Below are 22,357 nucleotides of genomic sequence, written 5' to 3' on the forward strand. Positions count from 1 at the left end.
CATGAAATTCCGGTTTCTGAGAAGAGTGAGCTAAACACCATTCCAGTAATAAATAAATAAATAAATAAACCCAGCATGTGTTCCTCTCATTTTTATTTTTTTTTAGAGTGGTTCATCAATGTATATATCCTTTTCATGCTATATTTTAAAATTAAGAATGAATTTTCCATGTATAACTCCTTTCACTTTGCTAGAATTCAGACATACATACAAAGTAAAATCATTACAATTTTTAATCCTTTATACAACTTCAAGATTTCCTTAAACTTTACAGACAATACAGAAATATGCTAAAGAAACCCAACACGTATGAATGGAAATGGCAATTTCCTTATTCCTATTCTATCAGAAGGATTAGGTGTTTTGGCTAATCTTGAAGAGGTAAAAAAAAATTGTTTGGTGACTCAAACGCTCACAAACCAAAATTTTTCCATTTTTAGCTTATATTAAACTTGATTTCTTTGTTGTTTAAAATAATTTCTGAATCAAAATGCATATCCAAACTTTATGAATGCAGGCCAGATAGTTCAATACCATCCCCAGACATTTTAAATATACCTTTTGTGAGGTAAAGCTCAAGGTGCAAGAGCAACATCAGGTAAAAGAGAGTAGAATTGCAATGTCTCAACAAAACATTCATTAGAGGAAGATTTTCTTTTGTCAGAATGATAACGTAGAAAAAAATTGTCAGATCTGTGGGCTAAATGTCACCAGCCAAAGGAACTTGCCATCGGCGGGCAGCCCTTCTTTCAGCGGTTTACACTGTAGCCCCACCTGAAAAATGAAGATTGAACGTTCAGCATTTCCACCAAAGATTGAACATTCAGCATTTTCACCACAGACGCCCTTTGCCAGCTTTTCTGGGCCTTCTTTTTGTTTGCTCCAGGCCTTTTGAGGCAGCGGGGTGGAAACCTCATCTCCCCAGAGACGAACCGCCAGCCTTCCCCATTTGTCTCGCTCCCCGTTTCCAGAGGGCAGCAGGATCACTGCCCTGACATTTTCGTTACGTCCCGGCCATAGAAACAGAGCAAAACAAGTGACTGTCAGACCCCGAGGGGACAAACAGCCTTCACGGCCCTGACCGGCCTCCCCCGCGGCATCCCAGGCCATGCTCTGGCCAGGTCCCTGCCCACGCCCTCTCCCGGCGCCTGGCCAGCAGCAGCTGCCCCGGAGCCCGCTATGGCAGCCCAGGCGGAGGCTTCCTGAAGCGCCGGGGGATCCCAGATCTCTCAGGAATGCCAGTGAAGCTTCTCCACACACCTCCTGCCTTTCGTTCGTGTCTTAGTCGTTAGTCCCATTATGGAAGAAACAGCACGAATGAGAGGTTTAATTTGACCTCTGTGGCAGCTAAGGGCCAGGCCTGGGAGCCGAGGGCAGCCGCAGGGGAGCCCAGGCTGTCGCCTCCCTGGTGGTGGCCATGCACGGACAGGTGATGGCAAACGGGACCCATGGATGGGCCAGCCATTCTCAGATGAAGACAAGGCAACTGGCCCACCAAGGCCAAGCCAGGAAACCCAGCCAGCCAGCCAGGCTCGCGGCCGGGGCAGGTGTGCCAGGGATGTGGCACAGGCCGGGGCAGGAAGCCCACCAAGGCCAGAGCTGAAATGGGGGCCTCGGCCAAAGGATACATGGGGATGCCCCAGGCGAGGCTATCTGGGCCACACAGACTGGTTTCCTCACACAGGGCCACAAAAGTCACCTCTGCGGTGGCAGTGACCTCACGTCGTGTAATTTCCTTCATAAAGTGATATACATCCATCATCTAGACACATTATGGCTTCCTATACTTGTCCTTGATGAAGACCATTAATTACTAGTATCTCTTATAGACCATTGAGGTTGTTTAGGATGAGATTTTCCAATGTCTTCATCCCTGACCTATTCCTGCCCGCACTGAGATTGTCTGTAATATTCACACCTGCTCCAGCACTAAATCAACTCAGAAAGCTGGAAACCAATTCGGTCTTACCCTGTGGTTTGAAACAAAGTCGCTTGTTCTTATAAGCAGAGTAGGCTGCTATCGATCCAACAACTAATATTACAAAAGCAGAAATTATAGGAGATGTAACTCCAGCTATTAATCCTGAATCTGTGGAAAAAGAGAGAGAGATTTTTCAGAGGCACTGAAATGGTTTGACTTAAACATGTTCTCTGCTAAGGTGTGCTTTTGCCAAACTATGAGAATTATTTGGTGAAACATTGGAAATTCAATAAATAGAATTAAGCAGAAGACTTAACAAATTATAGAAAAAATTATTTACTATACCCGTGTTTCCTCCATGATTGAAATGATGCTCCTCTTCTCCTGCAATAGAGGGTGAAGTTTCATCAAGAAATTATTTTCATCTTGTTTTGAGAACAAAGTCTTTTCTCAGCAAAGTGTGATTTTGTACAGAAGGTGAAAGGGGTGGCTCGGCAGGACTGTGAGAGAGGAGCTCCCCTTCCACTCCTGACTGACAGCTGCACTGGCCAGAGGAACGACCGTCCATCCTCCTGACACTTTGTTTCTGGAGAAGAATATTATCTTCTAAAAAAACCGATAATGCTTAGAGGTCTACATCAAGCTGATTTCACAGGGAGTGGGAGGCCAGTACACTCGGGCTATTCTCTACTGCCAGACAATCAGATGATTTATCAATAATTTAAGTCAAGATATAGGCCCGGAGCATCTACTTTCATTTCTCAGCAGAAGCCCCTTCCTTTGGGACTGTGCTATTTGAATTCAAAGGGATTAATCTTGCAAGATTCCGGCATATGCCAGAACGCTACAAAATGTTTAGCAATATGTTTCAAATCTGAGCTTCAGGCTCAAAGCCATGGTTTGTGGAGAAGGATAACTAATCTAAATAAAAATAGCAGGGCCTTGTCTTATACCTTCAGTGACAAACAGATTACTGCTAAAGCAAAACCAGCCGGCTCTGAGTTACAAGTATTGGGGAGAAGCTGCAAGGAGCATTGGCAAATACTACCTGTTATGTGCGGTGGTAAAGGCCTCCCATCAAGGAGATCCGAGTCATCAAAACCTCCTGCAAGATAAAGATTAAGATTTCTGTTGCAAAATTATCTGATCAATGGTAACCCCTTCAGCTCCCTTGTCCAGTCTTTTTGTAATGTACTACAGAGGGGTGAGGGACCTTTAGAATCCCAGTTTTGACATGGCGGATGGGTCAGGTGTCTTGCAATGAATGGTCACCTATTCAAATTAACCTGGAAGCTGGAAAACTGTTTGTGTCTACCTGATCTGCATCTGGATTGGCACTTGTGGGGTATGTGGGCTTGAGCTCTCAGTAGCACAAATCCTTATATAATAATGGACATCTCAAATCCCAATGGTTCCTGGAGCAGGAATTCAGTGGTTCTTTTCTTCTTCAGTGGGTCCTTTCCAGGAAAGACTCCAGAAGGACTCTAGAAGGACCTGCCTGCAGCTCACCACTACAATCATACCAGAAGTAAATAAGAGATACATGGTGGTAACTGGGATAGATGTACCACTTCCGCTTTATTTAAGTGGGTGTCTGTGGGGGTGGTATTTTTAAATAATTGTTTAACTTTAAACAAGACCTGAAACACATTCAGGAGACCTAGCAATAGGAGCATGCTGGTTTGAACATCCCAAGGATATTCAAAATTCTCAAGAGCTGCTGTAACTACTGCGGAGGAGAAGGAGAAGGTGAAGGAAGGTGTCTCCCCCATAGACATAGGTAAAAAAGTGTGATTTTTAATAGTTTCTAAAAGATGGCTCTGGAAGTACAGAGAAGATGGCAATGCTGATTACAGATACCAGATTACTGTCACGACTAGCCATTTTATCATAGCATAAGCCGCTATTACAAAGTACAGCACAATGATAATCTTGACCCAGTTCCCAGAGATGATAAACAGCACAAGGGGAAGCATATACGGCAAGGAAGGTGTCACAGAACACACCCCTGAGAACAAGCACAAGAACTCTGAGAGCAAATAAATAAACATTGTGACCAGCCACTATCAAACTAATATAATGAATGCTTATAACAAATTTGTTCTAACACCCTCTAGTCAGTTTTGTCGGTCGAGCCCCACGCTGGGCGCCAAAAAGGACTGTTGTTTAACCCAGCAGGTAGCCAAAACAATCACACAGCCACTCACTCACCACCCCCTGCCCCAATGGGATGGGGGAGAGAATCGGAAAAGAAAAAGGGTAGAACTCATGGGTTGAGATAAAGACAGTTTAATAGTACAGGGAAAAAAATGAATAATGATAAAAGAATATACAAAATAAGTGAAGCACAGCACAATTGCTCACCACCCACTGACTGATGCCCAGTTAGTTCCAGAGCTGCAGTGTCTCTCCGGCCAACGCCCCCAGTTTATATATTACGCATGATGTCATATGGTATGGAATGTCCCTTTGGCCAGCCTGGGTCAGCTGTCCTGGCTGTGTCCCCTCCCAGCTCCCTGGGCACCCCCGGCCTGCTCGCTGGCAGCCCAGCACGAGAAGCTGGACTGTCCTTGACTGCTCAGCAACACCCCAAAACACCAGTATGTTATCAACATGTTTTCAGCCCGAATCCAAAACACAGCACTCTACCAGCTATCAGGAAGAAAATTAACTCTAACCCAGCTGAAACCAGGACAGGGACCACACTCAAAAGCAATACAGGCTTACATCCATCTCCCCAGTCCCACCTGTTGTATGCCCCAAGGCCTTCTCAGATGCACATCTCAGCACGGATTTGAACATAGGCTTAATCCATGCCCTGTGGCTAGATGCCAAATTTGAACCTTAGCATGGTTCAGTGTATACATACCCAAAATGAAAAGGCAAACTAGATGAGTGTAACTTTTATGCCACTTAGGAGTCAACGTCCCACATTTTGGGCAGACAGAAAATCTTTATGGTACCAGCACTAAAAACTCAGAAAATCTTTCCACACTCTATGCCAGTGTGGAAAGATATACAAAATACAAATGAATACAAAATGGAGGTGGAGGGATGGGATGATAAAAACTATTAATAAAGAAATAAGAGAGTAAACTATTAAAAATATCTCCTCTGAACAGCTCATAGTACTAGATTTTCTTAGGAGAAAATATTCTTACCAGAATTACTATGGCTTCCCGGTCGTGGTGGAAGAGGTGGGTATAAAGGTTGTCTTGGGATGTCACCTATTGATAATTAATAGCATTAGATGGTTGGACAGGCAAAACTGAGAGATGTATATAAAGAGTTGATAATCTGAGATTTTTACCTATTTCTGATTTGTCCTCCTGTGAATTAAGAAAAGGACCTTGTCACTAGTTAAAAAGTCTCAAGCACTATATCAGCAAATAGCTAGCTACTAAAACTAATTAGAAAGTGAAAAGGGAATATCTTCAAAGTTAAAATGAGAGAAGAATTCACAAAAATGTTGAAGGAAAATATTTCATTTGTTTCTGGCAAGTGCTAACATTGCTGAATGCTGACAGCTGGGAAGCGCAGTGCGTTACTGTAGGTGTCAGTGGTGTAGTTATGCAGAGCTGACAGAGAGGTTGGTGTTCTGCGCTGGGCAGAAGGCAACAGGTTATCTCTGTGCCATCAGCAGGTATTAGTAAGATCTGGAGATTAGTTTCATCTAACAGATGCTGAATTCATCTAACGCATGATGAATTTTCTACTCTTGAACAGTGCAAAATGAACTCAGACTTCAGCTTTGTTATTTAGGACTTTGTGCTGGTATTTGGTCTTAATTTTTGCCAAAGTATTAGGAAGAGATGCATTGGATAGAGCGGGAAATCTGATGACTATTGGCAGTTACCAAACTGCATGTACAGTGCTGGAATAGCAAGAGCTGGCTCTGGTCAAAACCTGCCAAAGTTAACGCCCAGGGCTGTTGTTTTGTATATATAGAGCAGGTCCCTTCTTGCTGTCCTTTCTCCAACTGGTTCAGTCGCATATTTAACTGTTCTTATAGCCAGATAATGAATTTAGCTCTGAATAAATCAAGGTTAGGTCACAGAAATAAATACCAATTCCCCCCTCCCCCAAATATTTCTTTCACCTTTAATACATGCCAGATGACCTTCTACATTGTTTTCTTCTTGCCTAGCTGCTAAATATAATGCTTCTGTTTGCGAGTAATGTTTAGGTTCTGATTCAGCGAATTATTTAGCTATTTGCTTAACTTCAGGTGAGGTTAGCCTACTGCAGTCAATGGATTTTAAGTAGAGTCTTCAAGCTTAGCTGAAAAGACTTTGCCCAGTTATTTCTATTCAATAGAAGAAGCTTGTTCTGTTCCAGAGCTGTGTGTAATGGACTAAGACTCACCATGGCACAAAAGCAGAAAATTACCTATCCCATTATTAATTTCTATTATGATGCTGCACTTATTCAGTCTCCTCTAAGCATAAGAAGATATATTCTATGGCATAGCTAGTGAAAAAATAATGTCTTCAGAACTGTTGATAATGAGGGACATATCATTAATTCCATTATACCATGTACAAATGTCAGTTAAGAACCTGAAATGAAAATGGAGCAAAGAAATAAAAACTGAGAGAAACATCATTTGCCATCCTCTGAATGAAAAGGTAAGGTTTAGTGAAGACACTTAAGCTATTCACTAATAATTTAATCAACATATTAAACACATCCTCTCATAAAAGTACCCATTAAAAACTTGCAGTGTTGGAACAATTAGTATGGGCAGGAAGAACTGACAGTATAAAAACAGGGGAATTATAAACAAAATTAGTTTCAGCTTTATAAAGTGTGTGCTGACATGTCTTTCAAACACAGGCATGAAATGCCACAGGGGAACCTGGAAATGTGGAAAGCCCTGGAAATGGGAAAGAATAAAGTAAAAGTTATGATTCTCAAAAACTGAAACATGAGTAAACCAGACCACTGCGAGTGCAGTCATAATTCAGAGGTTCTGTGCAATGGGCTGAAAAGTAGTTTTTCTTTTGTGGAGCCTTGATTCAAAAGGAATTTTAGGCTTTGATTCAATACTACTTTCATTTTAGATAATTTCAATGTACAAGAACCTTTCCAGATTACTTCACATCCTTGGTATAGCTCTAAATACACTAAACAAAATGTGGTGCAAAAATTCACGATTTTCAAAGATTTCATATGTCTACTCAGCTCAGCACAGTATGGTCAATACTTCCTGGTCAGTTCTGGATGTTATGGAAATACCTGGAAGTTATAGCAGATTACAACAGCTTGACTGCTTCAAGCTTAAGCTATATCTAGTCCATCAGTGCTTATCTCAGAAACATTCCTTCCTGCATTTCAGATTTGGGATCAGCAGAGCTACAACAAGCTCTCATCTCTCTCTATCCACTGTTACCTCTGATTCCTAATCTTAAGCAGACTCATTTCTGGTAGCTGGAGAAACTACTGCCATCACCTGTTGTCTTCAACCTTCTGCCGGAGGCCTTCAACCTGAACCACCAGGGCTGAACGGGCAGTACATCCTCTCCCCAGCCACGACTGCCATAGCTTGGCATGGTAACGTAAATCACAGCTGAGTTAGTTCAGGCAGGTAGGCCAGCCTGCAAGCTCCCACAGCTGGCAACCAGAAACAGCCCATCCTGCTGTCCCCGCTCTGCATGATGGCCTCCGGCAAAAGGGCGGCATACACATGAGTCGTAAGGACTCCCATTACTACAGTTCCTCCTACAGTCTTGAAATCTCTTTTCACAAATTAGGCAGACTTCAGAAAAAGACTATGAAAAAACCCAACCATTATATTTGAGAAAAGAAGAGAGTACTCACCCCCACCAAGAGCATCTCCTAAATGCAGATCATTGTCTAAAAATGAAAAGGAGGAAGATGTAAAGAAGTGAGTTACACACAATTCTTGAGGGAAATGAGATGTCAGTTTTAATAGGAAATGTACAACTGAATGTTTGACTAGCAATTTTTCAGGTCAATCCCACAAATTCAAATAAGATATATACACTTTTCTTGAAAACTCTTATAGAATTTCGTATTTGCCCATAAAATAATTGACAAATGATGCAGTATTTTCTACTCAAAATATGAAAGATTTATTCCTGCTTTAAGTAATATCAGAATAAATCTCATAATGGAATCAAGATCAATACCTCTTGAACATATCTGCAAGTACATAAATAAAATTAGCTATGTTAAGATATTAAAATGTACATATTTTGAAAATATACTTATTTATTACATTTATGTCTGTGGTTAAAACTGGTATATGTATGTTTGGCTCAAGTGTAACTTGTTGAACTGCAAAAACTGAATACCCATTTCAAGAACAAATACTGGGAAGTAATAAGCCTACTTGAATCGAATCAAGTAATTCATGACTCAGTTTGTTCTTGTCAGGCCAGGTGTTGATCCTGTCTGTGTCTGGCCAGCAGAGAGTTGCATTTCAAAAATACCTTTATGTGTCAAAGACTAACTCTATAAGAAGCAATAAATTGAAACTGGATTCAATTTACTATCGAGATGAAGAATTCAGGTAAAATGTAGCATTCCACTCTGCAGGGTTCATCCAGAGATTTGTTGCAGAAATGCTAAGGTTGATATGAATGAAATAAATACAAATGGAAATGTTTGTGTCTGTAGGGACCGAAAGAAACAGCAGAGCAAAGGGTTAAAAGAACAGACAATAAAGGTCACCATTCCCAGCAGTAAACTTGAGGAATGCGGTGTTTCTGTCAAAACCAGCAGGCCTGCACTCCGATAAGATGACAGCACAGATGACTTGTCAGCAGAGGAAAAGCAGAAGGGTACGCTAAAGCCAAAGGTTGCAGCTTATCGCCTACTCCATTACTTTTCCTGTTTGCTCACCCAGAGAATAGACTCTAGACATAGTCTTTGTACCCCACACAAGCAAAACCAGACAGTGGACAGCAACCCGGCCTAGGGTTCAAAGATGCTGAAGTAAGCAAGATGATGAGGCAAAGGACCTCTCCATAATAGCTGATGACTTTTTAAGCTGAAGGCTTATAAAAGATCTGTACATAAACTAGCTTGTCATTTCTGATCAAGAAAAACCACAGAGGCGGGATAAGGACTTGGTAACTGGCATACCTTGTCCTGTGTTGCACATGATGCTCACCAGACCACCTGAGCACACACATCTTCGTGCTCATGAGTATGTGGGTTTGAGTGTATGGCTGAATTAAATCAATGGCAGGATGAATGTGAGTGGGTAAAATCAACTTATTTAGAGATTTTGTAAATAAACATCACCTTCTCCTTCCATTAAGTTGAACTTTGTTACACTATATAGGAGGTGCCTACAGCAGAGCTTCAACACAGGCAGAGGTTTCTATGTGAGAAGTGATCCCAGAGGACATGGCCTGTACAGTAATTGTCCCCAGTTCAACCAAAATTATCATCTCAGCCAGCCTCATTTCTCAATGATACTGCCTGAATGAGATATAGAGGGAACCCCGAGGTTAAGATGAAGCATCAGGCAGATGCTAGGACATAGTTCTGTATCATCTTTCTGCATATGTTTCCAAATCCAGTAATTGATTTTTAACACTGAGTTTTTTTAATTAGTTTTAATTGCTTTTAAACTCCCTGCAATCCTCTTCAGTGCTAAAAGAGATCCAGAATGGTCTGGAAAACACAGTGTTCTTCATTCCCAAAAATTAGTGAAGATGATTCAGGTAGGGCAGATGATCATCTGACAGTCATATCTCTAACAGATTTAGGAGTCCCTAAAAATCAAATTCCTTTCACCTGACTGAGGCAGCTTCATTGTAGATACTGGCATCCCTAAAATTTACCTTTAAATACAACTGAGGACAGAGTCTTTTGGGGCACAATTCTAAAAACTTACTTAAAATGTCTATGTTAGGATGAGAACAAACCTACGTTGAGAGTGATATGAACTGTCCCTAGACACGCTGATTTCTCTCTACAGACTTTAAAGGAAGTCAGGACAGTTAGCTAAGTAGAGGGCAGTGGCTTAGCAGTACTTTACAACAGGCACTTCCATCTAGGCTAAATACAGATTTTCTTTGCAAAACGAAGTGGGAAGGAAGAATGCAACCATTACACGATTTAGTAGCTACCACATTCTCAAAACATCGCCTTGTTTGTCCAAAGACCAAGACAGAGAATTGTGTGGAAAATGTAACTGCTTTTGTGTACCTGAAGATTTATTGCAATGTTTATCCAGAAAAAGACTGAAAGTCGTTGTGTGGGCTAATGTTATCCAGCATTTCCTGATTCAAGCATTTTGTTTGATAGCCAGAAATTTCTTTCATTGTAGTTTAGTTGAAAAATCTCTATGTTATCATAAAATGTTCCATTATAAATGCATGTGTGGCTTTGTTATTGTTTGGGTTTTTTCAACAATAACAAGTGTTCATTGGAAATTGTCATTTGTCATCCTCAGGACTACAGCTAAAACCTTTTGGTTCTCCTTGCTGTGCAGAGCCTTTCGTCCTTTCTGACACAGGTCTTTGTAGCAATCAACACTAGATAATACTAAGTAAATAGATGGGGAGAAGAAAAAATACCCAAATTCCTTTGGATTCTTTTCCAAGTCCATTATCAAGCATCATCAATATTTATGCTAAAAGGAAAGATAATGGAAAAAAAGTAGAAGAAGAGTTACTCATATTTAGCAACAGTTACCCCTGGTTATACTCCCCAGGGAGTTCAATACAAGTAGGAAAAGCATGAAGATCTTCAGGAAATAAAATGCCATCAGTAGCCAGTCATGCTCTAAAGCTTTACTGGAAGCAGGGAAGACATGTAATTGGTAATTGTCCAAAAAACACTTACTTTACATACAGAAGACAGCTAGTATTCACACAAATGGTCTCAGCTACAGTGCCTTAGCAAATATGATCAAGAATCTCATGGGAGACAGTTTCTATATATCTAAAACCAGTTATGACCCCTTGTCTTCATTACTTACTCAGCACAGGCCTTGTCGGTCTTCTGATCACTGTAGGTTTCCTGGTAATTATGTCCTCTGTGGAACACAATGACATACCAATAGAGAATAACAGCTTAGACTTTTTCGGCTTATCAAAAGAAGATATCTGCAAATCTAGAGAGCTATGTTCAATAAATCTTTACATATCATGACAGAAGCTAAAAATGAAGGGGTATGTTTTCAAAGCCTTTTTTTTGTTTGTTTTAAAGAAAATTTTAATTTTATGACAGAAACATTGAAATCTAGAATTTCTCAATTCTGTATATCTTCAACTTAAGTACTAGCCACTTCATATTCCAGTCCTCAAGGAAAAGGACTTAAGATTTATTATTTGGTCTAAATGCCATGGTAAAATAAGGACAAGTGATTTACCCACCTGGATGATCCAGAGCATCAGCTAAATCAAAATCACGTTGACCTAGAAGGCAGAAGGAAAGAGACTTAAGTCAATGGGCAGGTTTCCATGACCTTCATGTCTGAGGGCTCTGGACAAAGCCAGAACACCTGTAAGAGGCAAAAGAAAAACCCATCCAAATGGGAGCAGGCACAGAGCAAGCTGTCAGCTGTTGCCCCTGTGTGTGCAGTCCTGAATGACCGTGCGAGATGGGCTTATTTAATTCAGAGGAGCTACTCATTCAGGTGGCCCAAAGAGAAGCTGCTCTCTCGCGTTATCCCTGTTCAGCTGCTGTGCAAACATGCCTTTGAGGAACGCAGGCTGCTTGTTACAGGGCATAAGGGCTATTGCCAGGAGACAGCTGGAAGTAGCATTCAGCATGGTACTTGCAAACCAAAATCATCAGGTGAAAACTTCTAATATCTTTTTTATTGTTTTACTAGCTCAGCTTCAGAGAGCAGCTTTACTGGCAAGGCTGCCTTGTGATCACTTATAACATGAACAACTTTTTTTTTTTAATTCTTCCAGTAACATGTGCCAGCAGTAAAAGATATAAATACATGTTTACTTAATTTAGTTTCCCCTGTACCTTAAAAAATCTGAAAGGGGAGAAAAGAACCATTCCTGTTCTGTGTTAGGTGACAATGATATCATTAAAAGCCACAGCAGGGCAATTAGCATCCCGACCTTTGAAGTTAGCAGGGAAATAAAACTGGAAAATGTTGAAAAAGTGTAAACTGAAGCATACGACTTTGAACTGAACAAACAGTTATTCATGTTTCACTTTCCACTCTCTACAATCTGCCACTTCTAATACACAGCCTTCATGAAACATTCTTTGCAGAGTATGTACCCATTAGTCTTCATCCAGACTGAAACTTCACCATCCTTGCGCTTGCACACCAAATGCAAGATACAATACACCTGCACAAACCCGCAGAAAGTCACGGTGTGCCATGGCTTCCCTAGGCAGGAATGTTTTACTGTGCTCTATTGAGTAAGCCTCTTGATTTGCATCTATTTACTATCCTGTCCAAAAGGTTTAATACCTAACTCTTTGGTGAAGTGTTTTTCTTGGTAAGTCTTGAACACTTCGCAGCAAGAAAGGCGTCATTGCTCAAGCAGGGAAACAGAGGAACAGAGAGAGAGGGAGAGGCCGTCAGAGGTTCTCCAGCGTGACAGGGCTCTGAGTTCAGCTCAGCCCTCTCTTCTCGACAGGTGCTGTCCGTCTTCATGGCACTTTTCATATTAATTACTGTTCCTGAATAATAGCTCTCGCCAGTGTCAAAGAGCTCCTCGGAAGATTAATTATCAGTGGTAAAACACTTGTGATCCTCAGATAAAAATCAGCGCAGGAGCAAAGTAGAAACATTTTGATTCCCATGAGGATTTTCATGTAAGTCTGTGAACTCAATTATAGCTGGTATCTGACGGAAAAGATAAAACGAGGCTGGAATGCAAAAGAGTGAACAGCTTCTAAAGCAAAACTCTCCCTATAAAAAATTATAAACTCTCCCTATAAAAAATTATAAAAAATCTCCCTATAAAAAATTACGACAAACGTAATTTGCATTTGGAAAGGAAAAGCAGATAACAGCATAAAGCTTTCCTGTTGATGTTATTAGAGTAGCGTTTTATCTCTTATTTGAACTGATCTTGGAGTGTCAGTTCATCCGACCACCTCTCCTTCCCCTGCCCTGGCCACTCAGCCAACCTAGCCGAGTCCAGTAACCTTTGGACTGGGTCCTTAGAAGAATAATATTCGAAGACCCTGACAGGTTATTTTTTTTATATGACTCCATTAAAATATATAAATACATAAAATTGACAAGTAGCTTCCTCAGAAGATACTCCCTGCAGGAGCTTTGCGGGTGCCACCGGTCCTTACTGGCCTTGAGCCCCGGCCCGTGGGCTGTCACAGCCGTGCCGCTGCCCGGCCATGGGACCATTCGATCCCAACGCAGACCCCTACCCGCAGGCTGACTTCCTGGCATTGCCTCAACTTAGATGGTCAAGTTATATTTTTCTGAAGCATTTCTTCAGTGCCAGCAATATGAGCAACTTAAGTTTCACTGTCCTTTGATACTTGACTCTGGATAAATCTTCATTCCTGATCGTCATCCTGAGGGCTGAAGGAGGCTGGCTGACCTGCTGATGCTGCAGGATACCGCCGGCGGGGCTCAAAGCATTTCTCGTCAGAGTGAGTCATCAGAAATAATTTGGTAACACCAAAGAGCTGTTGGCCGTATCAGCTCCTTTGTTACAGGTCCTGACACGCAGGAACTAACAATACGCAAACCAGCTACCAAGGTCCCAATGCTATAAAGAGAACATGACAAAATCATCTTGCGAAGGAAGACTTTGGAAAACTTCCAGGTATAATATTTCTTTGAAGTTAGGGAAAATAGAAGGAGGAATCTAATCAAAAGAGATTCTGGAATTCAAACAAGATGATGCAGATTCTTCCAGCTGCCTACGAACCAAAGCAAAACAGCAGACTGAAACAGTTACTAAGATCTGCCCTTCTCCTGGACAATACTGACGTTTCCCTCTCCTGTTGTGTGTCTGCTCTGTTATTGAAAAAGTGGGAAAAGATGAGAGGTGTTCTTTTGAGACAGCAAGGGAGAAATAGGAGACAACTACAGAAATTTTAGGAGGAGAAAAAAGAAACCTCAAAATCCCCTGCAGAAATTTTTCAGATTGATTTTTTTTAATGATTTCTCATGATAAACCACGTAATAAAATAAACAGACACCAACACAGAATGAGTAATCGTGAGGAATCTACACTGAAATCTCTTTGGCTGTGTAAATATAAACCTTGACAAATGGGCAGACTGTATGTGGACATCTGTGCAGCACGGTAAATGATATTCCAATAAACCAAAAGATTGCTTGGACTTCCATCCCGACTTCCTCCGATAGTAACATCAAATGACCGCAAGGAATAAGATTTTGTGGAGCAGAATTTTAAATGCTCATTACCATTTCTAAGACTGCACCTAGACATTTTAAGAATCTAATTTGGGAGGAAAACAGATGGTTAAATGGCTGAACAGCCCAGATTTCGTCCGCAAAATGGTGGGTCTAAAAACAAAAACACATTAGAGACTCAGAGAATATTTAGCCCAATAGGAACTGCAGTCACTTCAGGGAACTCTGAAGATAAATGACAATGGAAATAAATTACTCAAGCTTCTTCACAGAACAAGCAAACTGAAAGAAATTTATTTTCCACATACAAAAATGTCCTTTTTTTGGACCAGCTTCCATAATAGAAACAGCTGGAAATATACTGATGAAAATGAGAATGAAAGAAATTTTAGTCGGGAGAAAAGAGCTTTGTTCCTTTGGGGTCTTTTACTTGGTTGTTTTTTTGTGTGTGTGTGGTTTTTGTTCTTTTTTTTTTTTTAACCTGGATAAAGTTATGAAGACATTTAGCTATGCACAAGGTATTATCTCTGAGATATCTCTGTTATTACTGCTTTGGGCTGGTATGCTATTTCTTGGCATCACTTCTAGACTTACTTTTGGGAGTATCCCTGTTTTTACACAGAAATAAAACTATTGTAATAGTGGTTTCTGTTGGGTGGTCCACAACGATTCATAACAGAGAATTTGAGAAAATGTTTATAAGCTCCTGCCTGACACCACAGAACAGTCCTTATCTGCAGATGAGAAAATGCTAAGCTAAGAAAGCAAACCTTCCAGATGGATATACCATTTGTATCACGAAAGGACCCATTTTAATTATGTTTATGCTAACTGCTCAAACACAATGAACTATACTAACAGTAGGATTTTTGCTGGCACTGCCAGCTTTCTTTGGGATGTAATTCCCTCATCTCCACTGAAAACATGTAGCTGTGCCTGTAAAAATCTCAAATGTAGACCTGGTCTAAATAGCTAACAGTAAACTTCTCTGTAGCATCCAGTCAGGGGAGAAACAGATTCCATAAAGCCAAGCATCAAAATATAGTGGCTTAAATTTCAGAGTTACTACATTTATCTTTACAGGCATGATTCTTCTGGGTAGGACATTTGCTTTCACTAAGGCCCGTACTTTCTATGAGCCCTTTAAAGATAATGTGTGGAAGCCTGGTGATATAAAATCCTTGTTGGTCCACGTGCTCTACCGTGGAGACTGTTACGGTTGCTATTTGCCACAGAGATACTGAGTCAGTTTTTAGTAAGTTCCCTTGAATAGAAGATACATCCTGCTGAAGCATCACGGAGCTGAGGTCACCTTGCCTTGGTGGCAAGGCAGTCCCCTGCAAAGTCGTGCCCTCAGGCACATGTGCATTTAATGTTAACAAAGTTTTGCACATATGAGTTTGCTGAAAATGTGACCCAAATATCCAGTCACTAAAATACAGAAAGCAGTGTCTTTTGTTTGTGGTTAATTTGTGATCTAAGCGTTAAATGGATCCATCACCCTTTAACCGTGAGCTGATTGATCACAAGGGTCTGAGGTCCCACAGTTTTTGAGGAGGATTTATGAGAAACAAGGCTGGATTCTGCAGGTGAATGTTACCAATTCATCATTACAACCGTAGTCAGAAGTTTTCTGACAAAAGGCTACCATTGCATCACTCTGCAATTTTTAATCTCCATAAGTAGGCTCAGTCCTGCACTAGATCCATAATGACCCCAGCTTCCGGCCATTAAAATGATGCACATTTAAATGAGACAGTTTGAATATTGCTAAATGAGAGTCAGGTAATGCTGCAAAATAAATTAACTTCTCAGGCATTTAATATGCATAGTCTAGTATTAAAAATGAAGCTAATAACCATGAGAAAATGTGTCTATATGTGTATATGTCTGTGTGTGGATATACATCTTAAATGCATACATGCACATGCGTGTTAGATAAATCCTTCTATCATTAATATGATTAAATTAATGGGCTTGGAGTGCTTTGCTAGCTGTCATATAACTGGGATGATATTACCTCTGTTACAAATAAATCAGAAGCAACTAACTTCGAAATGTGAGCTAGATAGAAAGGGAAAATAAGTTGATCTTACATTATTTAAAAACAAGAACAAAAATTATTTCCTCAGTGTAATTAAATAAGAATTGTTTTGGGAATACAATGCGCTTAAAACATTATGAAGCTGGCAGAGACTGCGGAAGAATTGGGTGACTCACAAATGGGAACAAAAATTTTCAGAAAAGGAACAATATGTTACCAAAATCACTCGTGGGACCCACTTTATGCTCTTTTTAGCTGAAATGGTAAGTTATTCTTTGTATAGATAATTTCTGATTATTATACAATCATGAGACCTATTTCCCTTGTAATGTGAAAATAGTATGTATTCTCCAAGGTATGTGATTCGGAACATACCCACTTACTGATCCAACTTTATTCAGGAAGCAATTATGTTTGTTTAAAGGAAATTACTCATATAAGAAAAGTTGTGGGAGAATATAAATGTTTACACCCCAGAGTGGACACTTTGGACAAATCTCAATGAGCGGTTACTATTTCTTTGATGTAATACTCTCAAGATCCATGTTTCCTGATGAGGTTACTGTAGCTTTTTTTTCCACCATGGCCCTTTCATTCCATAAACAATGATTGCCATTACAACCCCTTGATGTTGGGGTGGAAAATGAGTATGCTTTAAAATCTGTAATTAAGATCTAAGTTCCAGTCCATAGGCCACAGCACATGGACCTGATTATTGGCTTCATGTTTTTTTCTAGGCCACTTCTGTTTATAGTTTGAATTCAAGGGAAATGAAAAGGTCTCTCTCACTTATTCATACAAGAACACATTTAAATCATTACCAGCAAATAAGATGCACTAATAAAGCAAGAGTGGCAGCACTGCTTTAGGTCTGTGCAGCATGGTCTCATCAAACATGAAAGAAAATCTTCTAGTTCAATGGTGTTTGCTTTGCTGTGGACAAACAGCAGCTGTTCAAAGGTGACTGCTGTTCTTTATGATGTGATATGCCCTGCATACATAAAATAAAACTATGTAATTTTATATATTTTGCTTCAGAGCGAGTGCAGAAGAAGCTGGTGAGTGCTGTAAAATTACAGGCAGAGCAAAGGAGTTGGGATCTCCGATGAAGCAGCACCATATGTCTGCGCATCTTACTGAAACTCAGATTTTCAGCTTTGTGTCACAAGGAAGCAGAGCTTAGGTCATGGCGTGAGCTGTTCAGCCAAAACTTCTCTCTGTCCCTGTGTGGTTCGTGAAGCTGTCAGTCTTTTTCAGCCATTTGGTCTGAGAGCATCAGGCTTAATGACAGTCACATTACATGAGAACTGTACACATAGATAGGCTCAAGCAAGAGACCTACATGAGTGTTCCTGCTGAGACCCTGTAGTGTGGCACAGGCAACGGCTGTGTTGGGCTCTCTGAGTGACCACTCACTGCCTAAGTACCAGCTGGGTAACCCATGCTTTCCTCGGCTGGTAGTTTAGAGACAACAGAGGGAACTGAAGATAATGCAGGAGGTCAGGGTGATGCCAGGCTTTGTTATTTCTGTTGCTCACAGAGTGTCTTTTAATGTTCCTCATCCCGCCTTCATCCCAAGTACACTGGTAAAATACATATAAAATACCTTTAGCTCTTCAATATGTGTAGCACAGATCTCAGCAGTGCTATTCTGTAACTAACATCAAATTGAATTTGTTTCAGAAATTCTGTTGTATAACTAATCCTGTGCACCCCTGAAGTCCCAGTAGCCCATCAGCATAATTATTTACATTGCTTCCAAGGGGGTTAGTAACCCTGCCAAGTTGAAGTGGATGATCAGGGTGTTTCATACATATTCTTTGCTTGTGTGTTTAAGACGCAAGACAGCAAAGAATCAAGGCCTGCATCTTGCCATTAAGAACATATATTCTGGAAAAGGGATGTCAGCAAGCAGGTCTGTTCAGCAGCAAAGACTCTGCGGAGTCTCAGGAGCCACCTCTCATCTCATTTGGACTAAATGAGAAAAGCAATTAGGCTCCCTTTGCAGAGCTGAAGAAGCCTCTGCACATGCCACCAGAGTGCACAGAGAAGCCTCTCGGAATGATCTTGGGCAAAGGGCAATGGAGCATCAGTTGGTGTCTGAACTTCAAAAGCAGGAATCTCAGAAGAGGATCTGGTGGCTTAGCCTTCAGAGGGAACAGCAATCAAGAGTCTTGGCATGCAGAATGCTCTGCAAATCTGGGTTGGATTTCTGAACAAAGAGCCAGCCATCTTTTTGTTACTGCTATGCTCAGGAAACAAAATGGTCTGTACAGTCTCTGTGAATAGAAATATCTGGCTGATATCTCACTTTCTGCTCCTTGCAGATGGTAACCTGCAAGGAGATTTGCAGTTTTGGTGTGATATAGATTGTGCTGTAAGACCTGGGACGTAAAGAAGAACTTTAATTTGTCTTCTAATCTTAGTGCCTGCTCTGGTCTTTGTTTTCATTCAGTCTGGAGCATTGTTGCCCTTTGAAAATATATTGCTGTGATTTAGCTTTTAATATAAGTCCTTCGTGAATTAAAAAACACATTGATGATCAGCAAAGCTTATACAGTGGAAGTGGGACAGTTATATTTTCATAACCCGTTCAAGCCCTTTCTTTCAACTGGGATGGCCTATTTGCCTTCATGAGATATTGTACTACAGACCAGATTTTAGATTGTATTTTCTCATAGCATTCATAGATGTCAGCCCCTCTGTGGAGAAGGAGGAAGACTCTCATAAAAACAATCTGAATCTGTCTCTTTCTAACCAGAAGGCAAAATGCCACAGAAAGGCATATTTTTATTGATTTTTAATTTTGAAAGACTTATGACATTTATTTGTTTATTTATTACCCTCAATGGGATGGAAAGGGATTGACAATTGCTGATGCAAATGAAGGAAAAATACATACTGAAAAAAGGCAGTTCAGGCACTGCTACCAGGCTTGCAATGTGGCAGCAACGTTTGAAAAGTGAACCCAAGAAGCTGGTTGTTAGCTCTTATGAAGCTTTGATGTCGCAATAGCTCTGTTGTTGTTAGCGTTTCAACCACTTCGGGTATGTCTATTTATCAAGCTGCCATCACACCCTTGGATGATAGCAGCTCTGGTATTGGGAGTGAAATAGTTTTGGTGCCCAGCAACAAGAGAATTCATTGATACATCCCTGCTGATACCACAAGTGCTTCAGCACGTACACAGGGACCTCACACAGAGTGACAGCATGGACTGGAGCCTGATGGAGCACAGTCCATCCCAGGAGTGTGTTTTTCATCTCTCCCATTCTGTCTTTTAAGTCCAGTGAAAACTACATTATTCATAAAACTAAGTCACATAGTGCCTCAAATCCAAACAGGTCTGTAATTTTCTCCCCATAAAGTGCCTGGCTAATTAACCAAGAATACAATTCATTTTGAGTCAAGCTCTTTGCAAGCCTTAGCTGGATACTGGTACATGGTTTACTGGCGAGCAATAAATGCTGTTCCTTTTACCTGCATAGCATGCAATACTTGATACAGTAAAGTTAATGTGTCTTAAACATCATCAACCTTTGCGCTGTCTTCGTTACTGACTAAACATGATCTATCAGTTGGTCTTAAAGACCACGAATATGTAGAATATACCTATATGGGGAACCTGAGGAGCATTTCTGAGCGGTCTGGTCTGAGTGAGAGTCTCAGCTGCTTTCCAGCTCCGTATAGGAGAGAGCCCTCAGGTTACACTGCTTCCCCGCTGCAGGCATGCACACAAGTGTACAGCCCAAATGGGACCTACAGTATGTTTCAAAACTGAGGTGTACAGCCCAAATGGGACCTACAATATATTTCAAACAGGTGCATGATCTCAGTTACTGGGGGACTAGGACCTAAGCTGTGTCTTACGACATCCTAAGTGGGTAGTGGGCAGACGCAGCCAAAGCTGAATTACCACAGGTTGGCTGAGCCACGGTAACCGATGTGGGACGTTATCATGGACTTCAGCAGAAGTTTCTATGAAGTTTCTTTCATTTGGGTTGGGCTAAAAGCTGCTCAGACAATTAGTTGTTGTAGCTCAACTTATATGGGAGACCTCGTGTAACCTGCCTAAGCTTGGAAATAATAAAAGTCAAAGGGTGTAGATAAAAGTATGGAAGACTACAGTAAGCATGTAAGTTTCTGAACTCACTGAATTCAGGTCTCATTTTCCTTGTGCAATGTGGTTCTTGCTTATGTCACGCTTCTGTTGAGATGTGTCCATCAAGGTAGTCTAGCCTACTAACTGAAAATAGCCAGGCATAAAGGAAATGCTAGATGGTAAGGGGAATGATATGATCTGGCCTGGCCGTGGTGGCATGGTAGTTTCTAGGAGCTATCACAGATGGTCACAGCTTAGATAAGAATTAAGGCTGCATGTAAAAAGGTGAATCATGCCATAGACATTCCTATCATAAGGACTTAGACCAGCTTTTCACCAGCAGGGCCAAGTCTTTCTCATATCATGTCTTGATTAGGACTGAGAAGTGGTTCCCATAAACATCCCCTGAAACATGGTAAATACTTTGATGATAAAATTCAGTGGCTGTTGCCATAGACCTAAAATACTTCATTTTGCTTTTCAAAGTGGATTAAATAGTTTCCACCGTCATAAGACTGTGCCCAAAGCCCACAGCAGCTTTCAGCAATGACTTCTTCCCCAAAGCAGGGCCTGAGCTGGCTCTAAATTAGCACATGTGTAAAGTAAGAATGGTTAGGCTGACTATCCTTGTAATTAAACTTGCTTGCCCGTGCTCAGATCGTTTGAACAGAAATATTCAATTTAAAAGAGTCCTCCAGAACAAGAAAGTCTGCATGTCCACATGATGAGAGACTGTGTGAATCATCGCTGCTCACAACAGACTACGGGGCAGGCCAGCACAGTCCTACTGCTCTGCTGTTTCTGTGCCACGTTACTTGCCAAAGACCTCCAAATAAATCCTCATTTGTTAAAATGGAACTATGGTACTAATTTAAGGCAAGTTTTTTTCACTGCCCATCACTGCAAGATCTCCTAGGGACTTCATTTAAATCGGGAGTGGTGGGAGGATGAGCAGCAGCAGCTATTTTGGAACTAGTGGTTAATGATTGATTTCTTCCTGCAGTTAAACACTGTGCTAGAATTTTTTGAAGCAATGCTAATATACAAAAAAGATGCAAGTACACTACATGGCAGACACACACGAGGATGACCCTACTTGGTTTGATATCAAAAAAAAGTTTTACAGAATGTTTTACTAAAAGAAAATTGTTAGAAATTAGAACAGAGACTCAAGGTGAAAGGACTACATTTTCCCAACTGTTATTCATTCGTCAAAAAATCTGTACGAAAGATATTAAATTCTTCATTAATCCTGCATGTAAAAAAAAAAAGTATGCTTCCGTATGGATTTCATGTACTCAGGAATATGTTGGCTAAGGCTAATAAATTATTAATTTATAATTATTAAAGCATGAGCACCAAAATTAAAGCATGAGCATCTTTAAACTGAATCTGAATTTGATTTTACAATATAACTAATAAGTTTCAAAATACCAATAGCCAAGAAAAGTTCTTAAAAACATGAAGTTAGTATTTGACTAAGGAACTCTTTGGGAACTTTAAGTTCCCCTGGAAGCTGTCATTTTACAGCTTCTGTTTAAAAATTTATACTCAAGTCCAAGCTTGTGAATAATTTTAGGGGAGTAACACTACAGAGAAAATAAGAAATTATAACAAGCAAACTCCAACTAGCATGGCTATTTTGACCAATCATAATAGCCATGCTATTATATATATCTAAAGAGATAAATATCTCTTTAGAAACTGCTGAAGTACTTATCTAAACACTCTTGAATGCTTCTCATGAAATAGTAGCAACAAAAATAACACCAGCAAGCATTTCTAAATAAACAAGCATATTTTTTAGGGGTTGGAGTATAGGGTTTTGAGGTTTTCTTTCATTTTTAATAATCTCGCCCTTGAAATAAGCCAAGGCAAGTGTCTCTTACCTTTTACATGGACTAGAAGAAAGCCAAGGCACAAAACAAGGATACTTCTGAATTTCCCCATGGTCTTCTATGCAGTGCCCTGATTGCACTGGTT

The 22,357-nt window shown here is 40.5% G+C and overlaps 1 protein-coding gene across 1 annotated transcript; it reads right to left on the bottom strand.

Moving 5' to 3' along the window:
- Positions 1-687: 687 nt before the first annotated feature.
- XG (Xg glycoprotein (Xg blood group)) lies at positions 688-22,324 on the bottom strand (the record flags this gene model as incomplete). The annotated part of the gene is made up of 9 exons (XM_082014235.1): positions 688-1,040; positions 1,970-2,089; positions 2,267-2,305; positions 2,970-3,026; positions 5,083-5,148; positions 7,742-7,777; positions 10,881-10,937; positions 11,278-11,319; positions 22,264-22,324. The coding sequence occupies 9 exons, from the start codon at positions 22,322-22,324 to the stop codon at positions 688-690; spliced, it is 831 nt and encodes a 276-aa protein (XP_081870361.1).
- Positions 22,325-22,357: the final 33 nt, after the last annotated feature.

This window comes from Phaethon aethereus (assembly GCF_964289735.1).
Source record: "Phaethon aethereus genome assembly, chromosome: 1".
Lineage (NCBI taxonomy): Eukaryota > Metazoa > Chordata > Aves > Phaethontiformes > Phaethontidae > Phaethon > Phaethon aethereus.